Below are 17,232 nucleotides of genomic sequence, written 5' to 3'. Positions count from 1 at the left end.
TGTCCGCTAAAAGGACCAAGAAGCAATGAGCACACCCACTACCAAGATCTTGGTTTCAAAATCGATACTATGATAAAAGGAACTAATGCTTTTCCGAAAAAAGTTTGATCGCACGGTTGGGGCAAGGAAAATACAAGATGAGCCTGGGGGAAAAAGGAAAGTGTCAAAAAGTATGAAGTACTCACGAATGATGGAGCATGTTCAAAGGATACAGGACCCAACCTAAGTAAGCTTCTAATGGGCAAAGCAGGGACAATTTGAGCAACAAAATAAATAATGATAGTATGAGACTATAACCCCCAAAATAAAATAAATATGCATAAGCCCATCCTAATATAAATACATAAACGAGGAAGAAGGAACAACTCTTCCTGACAGAGAAATTACAATTAATAAATGTACAAGGCATGAAGGATATAGAAAATTCCCAATAAGCAAACACCACAGTAATATCTTCCCATCCCCCACACTCAACAGCTAACCATCCCAATCATTTAAGATAAACTAAGTCCAAAGCATCCTTGAATGAGCAGATAAGTAATGAACCACAAGGTGGCGGCAGAGAGGGGACAGACAGATGGGAAGAAGGAAGACATTCTGGCTAATTAATGGTTAAGAATATGCATGTACCCATCACCGGCCTATCCCAACCCCCCACCACCCTCCCCTCTGAAGCCTTAAGGAGGGCATGTACTGGGGCGCCTGGGTAGCACAGTCGTTAGGCATCTGCCTTCAGCTCAGGGCGTGATCCCGGCGTTCTGGGATTGAGTCCCACATCGGGCTCCTCCGCTGGGAGCCTGCTTCTTCCTCTCCCACTCCCCCTGCTTGTGTTCCCTCTCTCGCTGGCCATCTCTGTCAAATAAAAAAAAAAAAATCTTTAAAAGGAGGGCACGTATTGCATGGTGCACTGGGTGTTATACGCAAGTAATGAATCATGGAACATTACATCAAAAACTAGAGATGTACTGCATGGTGACTAACATAACATAATAAAAAATTATTATTAAGGGGCGCCTGGGTGGCACAGCGGTTAAGCGTCTGCCTTCGGCTCAGGGCGTGATCCCGGCGTTGTGGGATCGAGCCCCACATGAGGCTCCTCTGCTATGAGCCTGCTTCTTCCTCTCCCACTCCCCCTGCTTGTTCCCTCTCTCGCTGGCTGTCTCTATCTCTGTCAAATAAATAAATAAAATCTTTAAAAAAAAATTATTATTAAAAAAAAAGAATATGCATGTACCTTCAGCTCTGCAACTTTCTCACAGTGACCTGGGCAACTTATTCTTTCTCTTTCTCCTCAACTGAAAAAAATGAGTTTTAATTACTGTAATGGGATGAAGAGTGTACCCCCCAAATTCACATCCACTCACAACTTCAGAATGGGACCTTTTTGGGAAACAGGGTCTTTGCAGGTATAAATAAATTATGATAAGGTCATACTGGCTTAGGGAGGGCCCTGACTCCAATGACTGGTGTCCTAATAAGAAGAGAGGACACACAGAGAAACAGAGAAGGCCATGTGAAAACAGAAAGAGATCCTAGTGATCTAACTGCAGGCCGAGGGACAAACGCCAAGGATCACTGGAAACCACCAACAGCTAGGAAGAGGCAAGGAAGGAATTTTCCCTCGAGCCTTCAGGGGAAAGATGGCCCTGCTGACGCCTTGATTTCAGACGTCCAGCTTCCAAAACTGTGAGAGAACCACCTTCTGTTGCCTTAAGCCATCGAGTTCGTGATCATTTGTTTTGGAAGCCTGAAACTCAGAGTAAGCAATACAGAAGGCAATGTATATAAAAGGGCTAGCAGAGCGCAATTCATCATCTTTGAGCCACATCATGGCTCTGCTTTAGTCAGAAGGAAGGAGGAGGAAGGTCAGGCTTGATTACACTGTTTCTCAGCTTCGGATATTTTAGCACCAGCTGGCACACTCCCTGCCTTTTCCCTACCCACAACTACTCTGAGTCACTGCCCAGCTACCAGGAACTCTCAAATTCTGGAAAACAGCCTCCACCGCTATCCATTTCAGGAGTGGGAGTGGGATAAGACCCCTATCAAACAGTAACACTACAGAGCAGTACATACAGATTTGAACTGATCCTTCTATCTCATCAGCTAAAAAATGTTCTCTGGGCATGAGGTCATTGTTATGGAGTTGAGCTCCCCAAAAAGACAGGTTGAGGCCCTCATCTCCAGTACCTCAGAACGTGTGACCTTATCTAGAATTAGAGTCATTGCAGATATGATTAGTCAATTTAAGATGGGATCACACTGGAGTAGGGTGGGCCCTTAACCCAATGACTGGTGTCCTTACACAAAGAAGAGGCAGAAACACACAGGGAGAGGAAAACGATGTGAGATGTGACCGTGGAGACAGAGATTTGAGCGATACATCTACAAACCAAGGAATGTTACCACCAGAGCTAGAAAAGGCAAGAAAGGATTCTCTCCCACCAGTTTCAGAGGGAGCATGGCCCTGATGATACCTTGATTTCAGAATTCTCACTTCCAGAACTGTGAGAATACATTGTTGTTGTTCTTTTAAGCTGTATTTATTTAGAGAGACAGAAACAGAGAGTGCATGAGCGGGGAGAGGGGGGGTTTGTTGCCGAGGGGAGAGAGAGAGAGAGAGAATCTCAAGCAGACTCCCCACTGAGCATACAGCCTAACATAGGGCACGACACAGGGCTTGATCCCAGGACCCTGAGATCATGACCTGAGCTGAAATCAAGAGTTGGTCACTTAACCAATTGAACCAGCCAGGCACCCCTGTTGTTTTGAACCAGTTTGTGGCACTTTGTTTTGCAGGCCTGGGAAACGTATATAACTGCTTTAACAAGGCTAAGTTTTGACAGGTGGTGTCCCTGCTCTCCAAAAGTTAACATTATGAAATAAGTGGATACAGTCAGCATAGGTACCCTTGTAAGTGTCTGTGGTGGTCATTCTCTATTTACACATACGCTTCTCCATTTTCTACCCTTCTCTGCGGCCTGCAGGGCTGATTCCTGAAGACTGCAGTAGCCAGGCTCCCTTGTCCTTAGCTTCTGGTGGGTTTGGCCAGTGAGAGACAACAACTGGGAATTTGAAGGTAGAAGACATAAGGTTGGAGATTTCTTGCTCTCTCCCTGCCTCAGCGTTCTGGCAATGTCTTCATCTCTCTACCACTACAGCTCCCGTTGGGCACCCCTACCCACTCTCACCCGACATCTTCAGCTCTCTCTAAGCTCCATGACACATTTTCCTCCTTTTTCTCCTTCAGCCCTTGGGGTGAAAGAGCTTCCCTCTGCTGCCAGTCCCTGAAAGCCTCAACATCCCTATTGGTTCTCTCTATCCCTGCCTACCATGGAATGCATGTTTGTATCCCCCCAAAATTCATATGTTGAAGCTCTAACCCACAATGTGATGGAATTTGGAGATGGGGCACTTGGAAGGTAAATAGGTATAGATGAGATCATGAGTGCAGGGTCCTCATGATGGGATGGGTGCCCCTTTAAGAAGAAGAGAGACTAANTGGGGCACTTGGAAGGTAAATAGGTATAGATGAGATCATGAGTGCAGGGTCCTCATGATGGGATGGGTGCCCTTTTAAGAAGAAGAGAGACTAGGGGCGCCTGGGTAGCGTAGTCGTTAAGCGTCTGCCTTCGGCTCAGGGCGTGATCCCGGCGTTCCGGGATCGAGTCCCACATCGGGCTCCTGCGCTGGGAGCCTGCTTCTTCCTCTCCCACTCCCCTGCTGCACTACCCTCTCGCTGGCTGTCTCTCTGTCACATAAATAAAATAAAATCTTTAAAAAAAAAAAAAGAAGAAGAAGAAGAGAGACTAGAGCTATCTCTCTCCATGTGAGGACAAATCTACAAGCCAGGAAGAAAGCCCTCATCAGGAACCAGCTGGCCAACACCTTGATCTTGGACTTTTTAGCCTCCAGAACTGTGAGAAATAAACGTCTACTGTTTAAGCCACCCAGTCTGTGGTATTTTTTTCATAGCTGCTCAAGCTAAAACACTGTCCACCTGGGTATATAATCCCTTCATTAAGTCCTCTTCAAAATCCCAGGTAAATATGCCTTAGATTTCCTTCCAAGACCCTGATTAACACAGTGGCCGTGTTGCAAAACCAAAGAGATATAAACCTGACCTAGGCTAAATTCCGTAAGGGTGACTCAAAACTGCAGTTGTCTCTCCAGGACACTGGACTCCTAATTACAATAATTAATTAGTTTATGAACTGCAAGGGTCCATTCAAGTCCAATAAACCCAGAAAACTACCTTTAACAATAATTGAAGAAGTGCCTTAACTCCAGGTTCTAGGAAGACCACAAAATAATGCACTAGAAATTATTGAACCCAAATTCTACAAAATACATGCCCAATTCACCTCAAAATTGTCAAGGTCATGAAAAACAAAGAAAGATTGAGAAACCGTCACAGACCAGAGGAGACTAGAGACATAACAACTGAATGCATTGCGAATAAATTGAATAAATTGAATTGTAGAACAGAAAAAGGACATTGGTGGAGAAAATCTGGTGAGATCCAAAAAAGTCTAGAGCTTAGTTAATGGTAATGTACCAATGTTGGTTTCTTGGTTTTGACAAAAGTACCATGATAATGTAAGATGTTAACATCAGGGGAAATTGAAAGTGGGTAAGGGAAATATAGGAACCCTACAACTTTTCCGTAAATCCAAAATATTACAAAAGTAAAAACTTTACTTGAAAAAATGATTAGCCCTGCATTATGGAGTAGGAACTATATGCAGGTCAAGGAACAGTTCATTTAAGCATAAATAATTTGTTTACAAAAAGGAATATTACAAACTGGCTTCCTTGTATAAATTTGATATGCCTCTCCAAGGATATTAAAAACCCTTCAAACAGAGCTGGGAGAAGTTATGCTGAGAGAAGAGTCAAGGCAAAAGATACTCCAGGCACAAAGGCATACCCATTCCATTAGCAAGAAAGAAAACACTCAACAAAGAAACTACAAAACAAAGCATTACCTTAACTCCTCCACAATTGCCATTGTTCAGCCCAAAAGAAGGTGCTATTGAATGTCTCAGCGACTGGCAAAAGCCATGTCTCTTTTTACCCTATTTTCTGTGTTTCTTGAATGTAGCACTTAGGTTACTGAAATGGCAAAACCTTTAGTTTCAACCGAAGTGGAATGCCCCAGGGGAGGCACTAAGAAACAGCCCTGCAGAGAGCAGCTTCAGATGGAACACGGACTCCTTCAGACATCTAGCCATCACCCTCAGTCTTTAAGGCCTCCTTCCTTTCATGAGATGACATGTCCATCTCATCAGGTATTAGCCCGGAGCAAAGAGCAGTGGACACAAAGGGTCTCTGTGGGTCATGGTAAGAATAAGTTCACATGGGCCCTTGACGACATGGAAAGTGTCTCACAGTCCCTTATGCCTCTCCAAACTCCTAGCAGAGCCAGGGCAGACATACATATTTTTGTTGATGCTACTAAAAGAAAATGAGATTCCACACAGAAACATACATAGCAGGGACTTGTCTCTAATACATACCTGGATTCCCTTGGCCTGCTTAGTGCTGCTATGGTAGGCACTCAATAATCACTTGCTGGTGAATTAATTAGCTTGTCAATCAACAGCTGCCCCTAGACATTGATGACATCTTAAGAAAAGGTGTTATTAGGTCCCCATCCAATAGTCTCAAGGTTTTATTCACATTTTTGTATTTTTACTCTGACCTCTCCATCTCATTCAAAAATTTATTATATGCCTCCCAATCTACCTTATAAAGAATGTCTGTAACTTCACCATTTTTCCATCCATAAAAAAATAGATATGAGGATTTTTAAAAAAGATTTTATTAATTTATTTGACAGAGAGAGAGGCAGCGAGAGAGGGAACACAAGCAGGGGGAGTGGGAGAGGGAGAAGCAGGCTTCCCGCTGAGCAGGGAGCCCGATAGGGGGCTTGATCCCAGAACCCTGGGATCGTGACCTGAGCCGAAGGCAGACGCTAATGACTGAGCCACCCAGCCGCTCCAATATATGATGATCTTTGACAAGGTTGCCAATACCACTTAATGTGAAAAGAACAGTCTCTTCACAAATGGTGTTGTTGTTGGTGCTGGATGTCTACAAGCAAAAGAATAAAGTTGGACCCTTACCTTATACCATATACAAAAAATAACTCAAAATGGAATAAAGACTTAAATATAAGACCTAAAACTGTAAAAACTCCTAGAAGAAAATGCAGGGGAAAAACTTTATGTCATTGGACTTAGCAATGACCTCCTGGATAGGACACTAAAAGCACAGGCCACAAAAGCAAAAATAGACAAACTTAAAAGTGTTTGTGCATCAAAAGGCACAATCAACAGAGTGAGATGCAACCCATGGAACAGGAGAAAATATCTGCAAATCATTAATGTGATAAGGAGCTAATATCCAGAATATATAAAGAACTCAAACAATTCGACAATGAAAAAATCAAATAACCTGATTTTAAAGTGGACAAAAGACAGTGCTGAAAGCCTGCAGGGATCAAAGAAAAAAAAAGGAAGAAAGAAAGAAAGAAAGAAGAAGAAGAAGAAGAAGATAGATAGAGAGATAAGAAGAAGATAGATAGATAGATAAAACAGACATATCTCCAAAGATGATATACCAATGGCAACAAGCATATGAAAAGGTACTCCACATCACTAAACATCCAGGAAATGCAAGACAAAACCACAATGAGATATCACCGCACATCCATTAGGATGGCCAATATTAAAAAACAAACAAACAAAATACCCAGAAAATAACAAGTGTTGGTAAGATTGTGGAAAAACTGGAACTCTAGTACAGTGTTCGTGGGACTGTAAAACAGCATAACCATTATGGAAAATGGTATGGAGGTTCCCTCAAAATTAAAAATAGAAATATCCTGGGGCGCCCGGGTGGCACAGCGGTTGAGCGTCTGCCTTCGGCTCAGGGCGTGATCTCGGCATTATGGGATCGAGCCCCACATCAGGCTCCTCCGCTATGAGCCTGCTTCTTCCTCCTCCCACTCCCCCTGCTTGTGTTCCCACTCGCTGGCTGTCTCTATCTCTGTCGAATAAATAAACAAAATCTTTAAAAAAAAAAAAATAGAAATATCCTGCAACCCAGAAATCCTACTTCTGGACATATATACAGAAGACTTGAAATCAGGGTCTCAAAGAGTTAGTTGCACACCCACATTTATAGCAGCACTATTCACAACAGCCAAGAGAGCAAAGCAACCCAAATACTCATCATCAGGTGAATGGATAATCAAAATGTGGTATACACATAAAATGGAATATTATTCAGCCTTAAAAAAGGAAGGAAATCCTGTCAAGTGCTACACAATAGGGATGAACCTCAAAGACATCATGTTACATGAAATAAGCCATCACAAAAAGAAAATACTGCACACCTGCACTTAGATGAGGTATCTATAGTAGTCAACTCAGAAATAATTAGTGAAATAGTGGCCACCAGAGGCTGGGGCACGGGGGAGGTAAATATTGTTCTTCAATGGGTAAAGAATTTCTGTTTTGCAAGATAAAAATGTTCTGCACAGGGCGCCTGGGTGGCTCAGTCATTAAGCGTCTGCCTTAGGCTCAGGTAATGATCCCAGGGTTCTGGGATCGAGCCCCGCATCGGGCTCCCTGCTCAGCAGGAAGCCTGCTTCTTCCTCTCCCACTCCCCCTGCTTGTGTTCCCTCTCTCGCTGCCTCTCTCTCTGTCAAATAAATAAACAAAATCTTTAAAAAAAAAAAAAAGTTCTGCAGATCTGTTTCAAATCAATGTGAATATACTTAACACCATGGAATTATACACTTAAAACTGGTTAAGATAATAAATTTTGTGTTATATAAAACACATGCATACATAATTTTTTAATTCATTGATACTTGGTAGGAGAAGAGGCATACTTCCTATCCTACTGTTTTGTTTGGAGGCCATTTCAGATCTTTGTCTCCCAAGGTCCTTTCTCACCTCATCTCCCGACCTCATGGCCACCTCCTTGTTCCTGGTCCCTTGTTTCATGTGTTACCTCTCACTTATACCCCTGAACCTGTCTCTTGTATTCACTGGTCCTCTGGCCTTCACCCACCTCTCCCTTTCTTCCTTGCCTGCAAATTCTACAGAATTTGTTCTTCTTCTAAGTGCCCTGGGAAAGCCCTTAGAAGTTGCATATGAAAATCAGACCCTTAGCAATATTCTACACTCAAGATATTAAGGCCAAATTTTAAGAGATTGATAAAACATCTAATGCAAAAACTTTCATATTAAATAAGCACTTTAAAAATTATTCCAAACATCAAATAGCATTTAAACCTCATTACATTAACAATCTTATGACACCATCCTGTACCACAGAATATGTGATAAAACTTTCATACGGTATCTGGTGGGAATATAAATTGGTATGAACCTTTAGAGAAGCAATCTGGCGGGGCGCCTGAGTAGCTCAGTCAGTTAAGTGTCTGCCTTCAGTTCAGATCATGATCTCAGTGCCTTTGGCTCAGGTCATGATCTCAGGTTCCTGCGATCGAGCCCCACTTCTGGCTACCTGCTCATCAGGGAGCCTGCTTCTCCCTCACCCTCTGCCCCTTGCCCCCGCTCATGCTTGCTCTCTCTCTCTCAGATAAATAAATAAAATCTAAAGAAAGGAAGAAAGCAAAGCAAAGCAATTTGGCAGTATGTTTTGAAAACCATAAAAATATCCATGCCCTTTGACCTATTAACCCCAATGCCAGGAATTTGCTCTAAAGAAATTACAGTATAAAAGAAAAAAAAAGGCTTACGTATAGATGTTTATGTCCGAGTTATTTCTGTACTACTGTGTGGACATTATCAAAACATACTTCGTCATTTTTCTCCCACCATCCCTTTAAAATTTAATCAGTTTGGGGAAGAGGGGAAGAGCAGCAAGAAGAAAGGAGGTTGTCCTTGATTCTAGATGAGAACTATCACAGGACCCTGCCTGCTCCAGTCACATTCTGGTAATGACACTTTAATGGTAACATCAAGTCACAAACATGGTCTAAATAGAGTCTTTCAATGTGTTATGACGTTCATTATATTAAGCAACAATTCTGGTTTCATTCCAAAGATTTCTCTCCCACTTTTCAGCTAGAGCCACCAGTTCAGTGAGAGCGGCGAGGGAAAGCAAGGGCTCATATGCAGTCAACTTCTCTCTCCCAGCACCCCTTCATATTTCCTCCCCCACTCACCGGCTGCTGTTTTGAATGCCACGTCAAAATGGATGGAAGGCAAAGAGGTAAGTGGTTATGTCTGGAAATACTCTAACTGGCTTGTGACAGGTCCCGTTGTAAGCTGACTTTGTGCTCACTGGGCTCTGCAGCTCTCTAAAACTGCCCCTCGCTTGTGGCACTCCTCGTGGGATCTGTGGAGGTCCCCATCTCTGGGGACCTCTCTAATCTGAGTTCTCAGAACAAGGGACAAGCAGTCCCTCCCAGCTGCCACGGCCTCCTCTGCCCTGGTCCCTGGCACTCCTCTCCACTCGGACTCCATCGTTGCAAGTCCTCACCCTCCCAGAGGGTCGTCTTGGCCAGGACTTAAATGACTCCTGCCGGAACAGATAAACAAACTGTGTGTGGGTATACAAGGGCATACTACTAAGATACAAAAGCGAATGAACTACTGATACAGGCAAAAACATAGATGGACCTCAAGGATGTTATGACCGGTAGAAAAAGTCAATCTCAAAAAGCTACATACTGCTCGATGCCATTATAGAACATCCTTGAAATGGTAAAATTACAGTGATGGCGAATAATAGACCGGGTGGTTGTGGGCGGTCGGTGGCGGGGCTGGGGGGGAGGGTAGCTGTAGCATGAGGGCATTGTTTCTTCATAGTAATGGAGCAATTACGTACCCTGATTGTGGTGGTGATTACACAAATCCACAAATCTCTACAAGTGATAAAATTACATAGTAACACACACGCGTGCATGTAAACATTAATGAAACTCAAATAAAGTCTGTAACTTAGTTCATAGTATCATACCAATGTCAATGTCAATTCCCTAGTTTTGAAAATGTACTATGGTTACATTACGTGGTACCACTGGGGAAAGCAGGGAGAAGGGCACATGGGAACTCTCTATTTTTGCAACTTGTGAATCTTAAATAATTTTTTTAAGTTCTTTTTTAAATGGCTCTGGCCCAGCTCTCTCTTCCCAGGGGGCCCACCTTTGAGACCCAGAAAACATTCTCTCATCCTTTGCCCCAACAGAGCCTGGGAGGGCAGGACCAAACCTCGCCCTCTTGGTTCTCCTTGCCCTCAACTGTAGAAAATATATTTCAGGCTCTATATGGTCCTAAGGAAGCCCCCATCATATACTTTCCAAGAAGGCCCTTCGCCTGGTGGGCAAGGGAGGAGTCACAGCATGCATGTACCCTCACGAGGCGGACTGCTTGCGTATTCAGTCTGGCTGCAGAGGTCAAGGACTTGGCCCACAGGTTTGTGAGAATTCCCCTGACGTAGTGGATACTCTAGTCTCTGCCCAGACCTCCTCTCAGGACTGAGGCACTCATTCGCACCCCGAGTCTCTCTGAAAACTGCTCTAAGTTGAAGAGAGCGATCTCACCCAAGGTCATGTCCCCTTCCCAGGGGCAATCTGCACCCAATGACCAGCCCACATAGAAGCATAAAGAGCTGGCCTCCTTGCTTCAGTAGGGGACATCTCTGCAGGACCATCTCAGCTTCAGGGCTAGTGGAGGGGCGGCTGAGGCCTTTGCAGTGAATATATCGAAGTGCAACTACTCCCTCTGCCCAGTCCTGCTTTTTTTACTCCCCCACAGGCGTGGATCCCCAAGCACTACCCCGTGTACCTCCTATACACAAATCTCCATCACAGAGTATTTCCTGGGGAGCCTGACCTCTGACACTTGGTGAACTCCGTACGTGATGGTCAGCCTCACCCTCACTTTGGAATCTGAGATCTATTCAATCTGAGTCAAAAGTGAAAAAGGAAAAGCCCTGCTTAACACCATGTAATACTTATAATAGAAATAACCAAAGAGACATTTATTAATAAATCATGGCAAATCGGTTCCATGGAATATTAAATAGCCAGTAAAAATTATGAACATTTTGCAGCAAAATACTCTGGAAAAATGACCATGTCCTAATATTCAGAGAATACAATGTTAATTCTGGACTGGGGGAATAAAAGCACTAAAGGACATCTTGGGAGTATTTGGAAAGATTTGAATATAGAATGTGTAGTACATAATATCATTGCATCAATGTTAAATTTCCTAGACATGAAAATAATGTTGTGATTATGCCGAAAAATGACTTTGCTCTTACGAAATCCTGCTGTAGTATTTATAGCCAAAGTCTCCTGATCATCTGCAACTTGCTTTTAAAGGGTTCAGCAAAGAATTTTGAGCAACAGAGAGAGAGAGAGAACTCTTTTCCTGCAAAGAGCAAGAATACTCTCTGCAGTGACCTTATTCCCATTCCTGTGCTAAATGCTCCCCCTTGTGTACCAAGAGAGCAGAATGCATTCATCAAATGCACTTTAAACCTCCTCTGTCCAATGGGAAAGAAAGACCCCAAGACTTTTAGAGAAGGCAATCAAAGGATGGCACATTTTAGTATACTCTCTCCTGACCTGCAACCAATAGTGTAGCTCCCATCCCCCACTTTGTTCTCCATGGTGTCAAAATTGGAGTTTCAGTTCTGGTGAAGGGAAGGCATAGTCCGCAAAGGGGTGGGTAGGAGGGTATCTATAGTCTTGCCTGTGAAAGGCATAGGCTCTAGATTCAAAAAGCCCCAGAAATGAATCCCACATTGTCCACTTCCTAGCTCAGTGATCTCTCTGAGCATTACCTTCCTTGTCTGTGAAGAAGGAATGATCATAGCACTTATTGTCAAAGGGTAACTGGGAAGACTAAATGAGATAATGCAGACCAAGACCTGGCCTAGGGCGTGGCCCACCACTTAAGAGTTGGAGTCCAGTATATATTAATCATTTTTATGATCTATTAACCTCTTCTCGAGGGGGCTTCTAAGAGAGTTCCTTGGAAGTCCTACTCCCTTGTAGAGCACAGTTAGAAAAATACTGCCCTGTAGTATCTGATTTGTAGACTTTAACCTTTGATGAGAATCCAATTTTTTTCCTAGAAAATCATGCTTACTAATATTACATGAAAATGAGAAATAATTTTACATGCACTGAAAAGGACTATTTCACTAGTGATCTTTCCTCATAAGTGATTTCCAAGAAAAGACATTTTGCATTCTCTGCCCATTTTTCTGCTCACCATTACGCCTCCTCTGGGTCGTCTGCTTTTGACACTTCAATCATGGTCTCCTCCAAGGCAAGTAACTCCCATGTCCCATATCAAGATGCCCAGAGAATCTCTTTCATGCTCCCCAAGGTCATGCGCCCAATTGCCTACTCTTTCTCCTTCTACCCTCTTCCTCTTGCTCTATCTCTTCCTTTCAACAAATCCTCATGGAGCATCTATTCTCTGAAAGACACAGTTCTTACTGGTCTTGGGTACAAAATTATCAAGACCATAGTTCCTGCCTTTTAGGAGTTTATAGTAGTCTACTAGGCCAGACTCTAGTAGGAAACCCAGACATGTAAAAAAGATCCAGGGAGGCATTACAGCAGACACTCAACATGGTCTAACAGAAAATGACATCAGGAGCCCACTGGGCTCAGGAGACCTGGATTAAAATCCTAGATTTGCTACAGACTGGATTTGTGAGCTTGAACAAATGAAATCACTTCTCTGGGCCTAGATAGTATTATCTGTAAACTGCCTTAGGTTGGGTTCCCCAACGTCAACCTTGAGACAGGGACTGCGGAACACGTACAGGTACAGGTAGTTTACCTGAGAGAGGATCCTGGGAAGCACCAGCAAGGAGTGAGGAGGTGAGTCAGGAGAGACAAGGAAGCAGGTCACCGAGCAGGTGCCAAGCAGGTGTGCCGTGTGGGCAGCTGGGGACCAATCCTGCTTGGGATGCCAGGGGACCTGTAGCACCTCCCTCAAGAGTTGTACCCTCTGAGTAACAAAGAAAGCTGAAGCATTCCCCCTCCAGGTCCTGAGCATCAGCTGCTAAAGACTGCTCCAGGGCAGATTAAGTCTTCTACAGTCCAGCCAAGCATGTAGAACCAGGGAAAGCCTCTCATGGACATACAAGTGCTTCATTTAGGTGAGGAAGAGTAAGGGGAGATGGGAACTATCAGGGAGGTGGGGATGGACAGCATCTGCTGTGCCTTCTGGAAGAACTGTTTTGTTGTTGTTGTTGTTGTTGTTGTTGTTGAAGATTTTATTTATTTGACAGAGAGAGAGACAGCCAGCAAGAGAGGGAACACAAGCAGGGGGAGTGGGAGAGGAAGAAGCACGCTCCCAGCGGAGCAGGGAGCCCGATGCGGGGCTTGACTCCAGGACCCTGGGATCACGCCCTGAGCCGAAGGTAGACGCTTAAGGACTGAGCCACCCAGGCGCCCCTGGAAGAACCGTTCAGCAGACAAGTGATTGACCATGAAAGCCTTGAGCATAGTAGCTAGCAGAAGCATTAAATGCACCAGAATGTGAAAGGAGGATGAAATACCTTCTCCATGACCGATGCCTGCAGGATAGAGTATGCTAACTAACCATGTTATTCTCTACTTGATTTCTTTTCAATCTTCAACTAGTACAAACCCTACCAAATCCTTGCAGAGAAACATCCCAGATGCATCCTTCCATGACCATGGCACCCTCCCTAGTCCTGACCCCATCGATTTGCATGCGGAGGCCTCTTCCCCCTGGTCTCCCCACTCTGCCAACCCCAACCTGCCAACCCCAGTCAAAGGACCCTCTGCAAAGTTCTAGTCTTCCCACAGCCCTCTGCTAAGAGTTTGCCACCATAGCTCCTTTTCTCCTATAAGATTAAGCCCTAAATCTCATCTTGTCGTTCATGACAGGCCACCCCATTACTTCCCCAGGTTCTTACTTCTATAATCCACTCTGCTTTTCAGAGGACAATGCTCTAATTTTGCCTTTGGATTTATTCCAACGTGCCTGCATCTTCATTTTGTGAGGTAGTAATTCTGGAGTCAGACCCAGGTTCAAATCACGTTCTTCTATGTATTAACTGTGCTCCTTCGGCTAAGTTGCCCATGCCTGTTTCCTCACCTGAATAATGGGGATAATACTAATTCCCACTTCATCGGGTTGTTGTAAGGATAATAATTTTATACACAGTGAGTGGCTTTGAGCAATGCCGGATACAAAACGAGTACCCAATAAATGTGAGCTATCATTATGGGTTCCCTCGAGGTGTTAAGATTCTTTAAACAAGAGGAATCTACTCAGAAGGGTTAGTCTCTTTGCATGAGCTCACGGGCCTCCTGAGCCTTTCTGCACCAAAGTGCAGCTCAAACCCATATGCGGCACAGAAACACACCCTTTACCAGCACACAAAGCATTCCCCTGCTGCTCGGAGGTCTAACCTTCACTCCCAGCAGCAAAATCACAGTTTAGAGCTGGTGAACACGAGGCGAAGAGCAGTATAATGGAAGAACAATGGAGGGCATGCTTCCTCATTCCGCAGGCTCTCATCATGTGAACATTACCTCCACATTCTGTTAAGTGTGCCTCACACATCCTGACTTTTCCTGCTGTTGGTGAAAGCGCCTTTCACGACAGAGAGTACCTGAAACCGTACCTGTTAAAAGTTGTGTGTGTTTAAAAAAAAAAAGTTATGTGGGTAAATGTGTAAGTGATGGAACATGTGGTTTGTTTTTTTTATTTTAAATCTATTTCTAACCAGTAATACATTCACAGAGATCACAACTCTTAAAAACAGAAAAGGGTATACAATGGAGTTTCCCTCCCTTCCCAACCCCGGCCACTGGTTCTCCTCTCTAGAGGCAGCCAATATTACCAGTTTATTTTGGATATTGGATATTCTTTTAGATATTCTGTCCAAATACAAGCAAATACACATGTATTTTTGTGTTTTAATACACACTGTTTCACTTGATTTTTAAACTTTACTAAATATCTAGGATACAAAAGAATATAACGTAAGTTAACACAAAAGAAAAGAAACATCACCACTCAGCTTAAGGAACAACCTTGCTCATTTATTTTCACAGCTTCATAATACTTTCCTCTACAGCTGGATTACATTTCACCCCATCGGGCTCCAGTGGATGGGCCTACAGGTGATTTCCAATCTTGTGTTGTTATCCAAATGCTACAGTGAATAACCTGTTTATCCACGTCTTACGTATGTGCAGTAGTTCTGGAAAACAAATTCCTACATGGGGAATGACTAAGTCAAAAAGTATTTTTATAGGTCATTTTTAAAGATAAATATTCGGGTTACCCTCCATAGAGGTTGAGCCAAATTGATTTGTTTGTTTTTAAGTTTCCAAGATGCCTAGAAGTCCAACAGGTGACAAAGTCATTTAAGTGACAGAACTAAGAGGATGGGAAAGCAAAAGGATCACTTTAAAATGACATTTAAAAAAAAAGATATGGCATATATTACACACGAAATGAGTATTAGCAATTTTTTTTTAAGATTTTATTTATTTATTTGACAGAGATAGAGACAGCCAACGAGAGAGGGAACACAAGCAGGGGGAGTGGGAGAGGAAGAAGCAGGCTCAGAGCAGAGGAGCCTGATGTGGGGCTCGCCCATAACGCCAGGATCACGCCCTGAGCCAAAGGCAGACGCTTAACCGCTGTGCCACCCAGGCGCCCCGAGTATTAGCAATTTAAAACACTTTACCTTTCAGAGTATGAAACCTCTCTTTCTTTCTCACACACACACGTGTGCGCACGCACACACACGCTCTCAAAATAACCTTAAGTGAAGCAACAAAGGCCCAGAGAGGTTAAGTGATTTCCCCAAGGTAACACAGCAACTGGTGAACAAAAAGCACAGCTGTAATGGGGACTAAGGACTGAAACCTGATTTTTCTTGTATTCTGAGCGCAGGAACTAGGCCTCCTCCACACCTGGCCTTCGCGATCACATCAGCTCTGCACCCTGTGGGCCTTGAGTGGGAAAATGACTCATCCATCACCCATGATTCTAGAAATGGTGTGTGCCAGGACACTGTGACTGTATTAACATTTTGCCCCTCAATTTCTTCCCAGTGTTTTTCCCAGAAATTGCTCTCAAACTCCAGGTCCCCATGGTAACCTCAGGAAAACCTGCCTGTTGACTCTAAGCGAAATTCAGCTGTGACTGCTCCCTTGATAACAAATAGATGTTTCTAAAAGCCTGGCCCCAACAGACACCTGCTACAGGTCACAGCCAAAGCCACACTCTCCGTGGCTGAGAGGGTGAAAGAGATAGTCTGCTCAGAGGAAAAGGGGACATCCCCTGAGCCACAGTCAGACACAGGACAAAGGACAAGGTACGTTTGTGGAGTGAGGAGCCCACTGAGAGTGTGGGTGACGCGAATAAAATCACCTCGCAAGATCCTGGCCACCTGCAGAAGTCATCTGTGATGTGCCCTCCAGACTGAGAAGTGAAAAGGCTGAGGCCTGAGAGTCTTGAGAGAAAGCTGCGTGGACAAGGACAGCATGATCTAAAAAGGAACAGAACCTAGTCAGAGCGAGGAATCCGAAGGGCAAGAATCGAGCAGCATTTTCCCGGCATTATCCAGAGATCCAGTGGTTGGGAGGTTTCATCTTCCAGACTTCACGGGCGACAGGAATTGTTCCTTCATGGAACAGTCGAGGAATACTTGCGGAGTACCTACAGGGCCAGACACCGCTAGCGCAAGGAGGAGCCAGCGCCCTCAGTCTGGTGAAGGGAGATGCAAACAGGCTCTTAAATAAATATATATACAAGGTCATTTCCATTAGCGACAACTGCTATGAAGGAAAGAAGTGATGAAGTGACGTGACCTTGCCTGGTCAGGCAGCTTGGATTAGCGGACTTGGAGCTGGGACCTAAATGTCAGGGAGTGGTCAGCCCAGAGAAGATACGGGAAGGAAGGGGCAAGTCAGAGTAAGCAGAATGTGAGATCCCTCAGAAAGGAATGGGCTCCACCTGGTTCACAACAGAATCTTCACGGGGGTGGCGGGATGGGGAATGGACTGGAAGTCGTGGAGCTGGAACCACAGGGGCGGCCACAGTCCAAACCACATGGGGCCTTGAGGGCCTTGGAAAGGACATTGGATTTTATCTTAAGTTCATGTTGAAGCCACTGTAGAGTAGCAGTGGTGGTCATGGTGGTTTGTTGCTGTTTTAAAGCAGGGGA

At 44.1% G+C, this 17,232-nt stretch overlaps 1 protein-coding gene across 5 annotated transcripts in view; it reads right to left on the bottom strand.

Moving 5' to 3' along the window:
* The window catches only part of NTAQ1 (N-terminal glutamine amidase 1), a 207,853-nt gene that overhangs the window by 167,536 nt on the left and 23,085 nt on the right, over positions 1–17,232 (bottom strand). Inside the window, exons 6-7 of one of the 5 annotated variants that reach the window (XM_034668587.1) lie at positions 1,235–1,295; positions 818–852 (exon numbers count right to left, since the gene is read on the bottom strand). The exons of 2 other annotated variants lie outside the window; for them this stretch is intronic. In XM_034668587.1, the coding sequence (XP_034524478.1) occupies positions 1,273–1,295 (23 nt within the window). In that variant the 3' untranslated portion in view covers positions 818–852; positions 1,235–1,272. Of the gene's footprint in view, positions 1–817; positions 853–1,234; positions 1,296–13,379; positions 16,555–17,232 lie in introns of those variants that run through there. 2 more of the 5 variants (XM_019804951.2, XR_002143737.2) reach the window with 2 other exon arrangements.

The sequence above is a fragment of the Ailuropoda melanoleuca genome, chromosome 9, assembly GCF_002007445.2.
Source record: "Ailuropoda melanoleuca isolate Jingjing chromosome 9, ASM200744v2, whole genome shotgun sequence".
Lineage (NCBI taxonomy): Eukaryota > Metazoa > Chordata > Mammalia > Carnivora > Ursidae > Ailuropoda > Ailuropoda melanoleuca.
The sequence above is the reverse complement of the archived record's forward strand: the minus strand, read 5'-3'. Positions and strand labels throughout refer to the sequence as shown.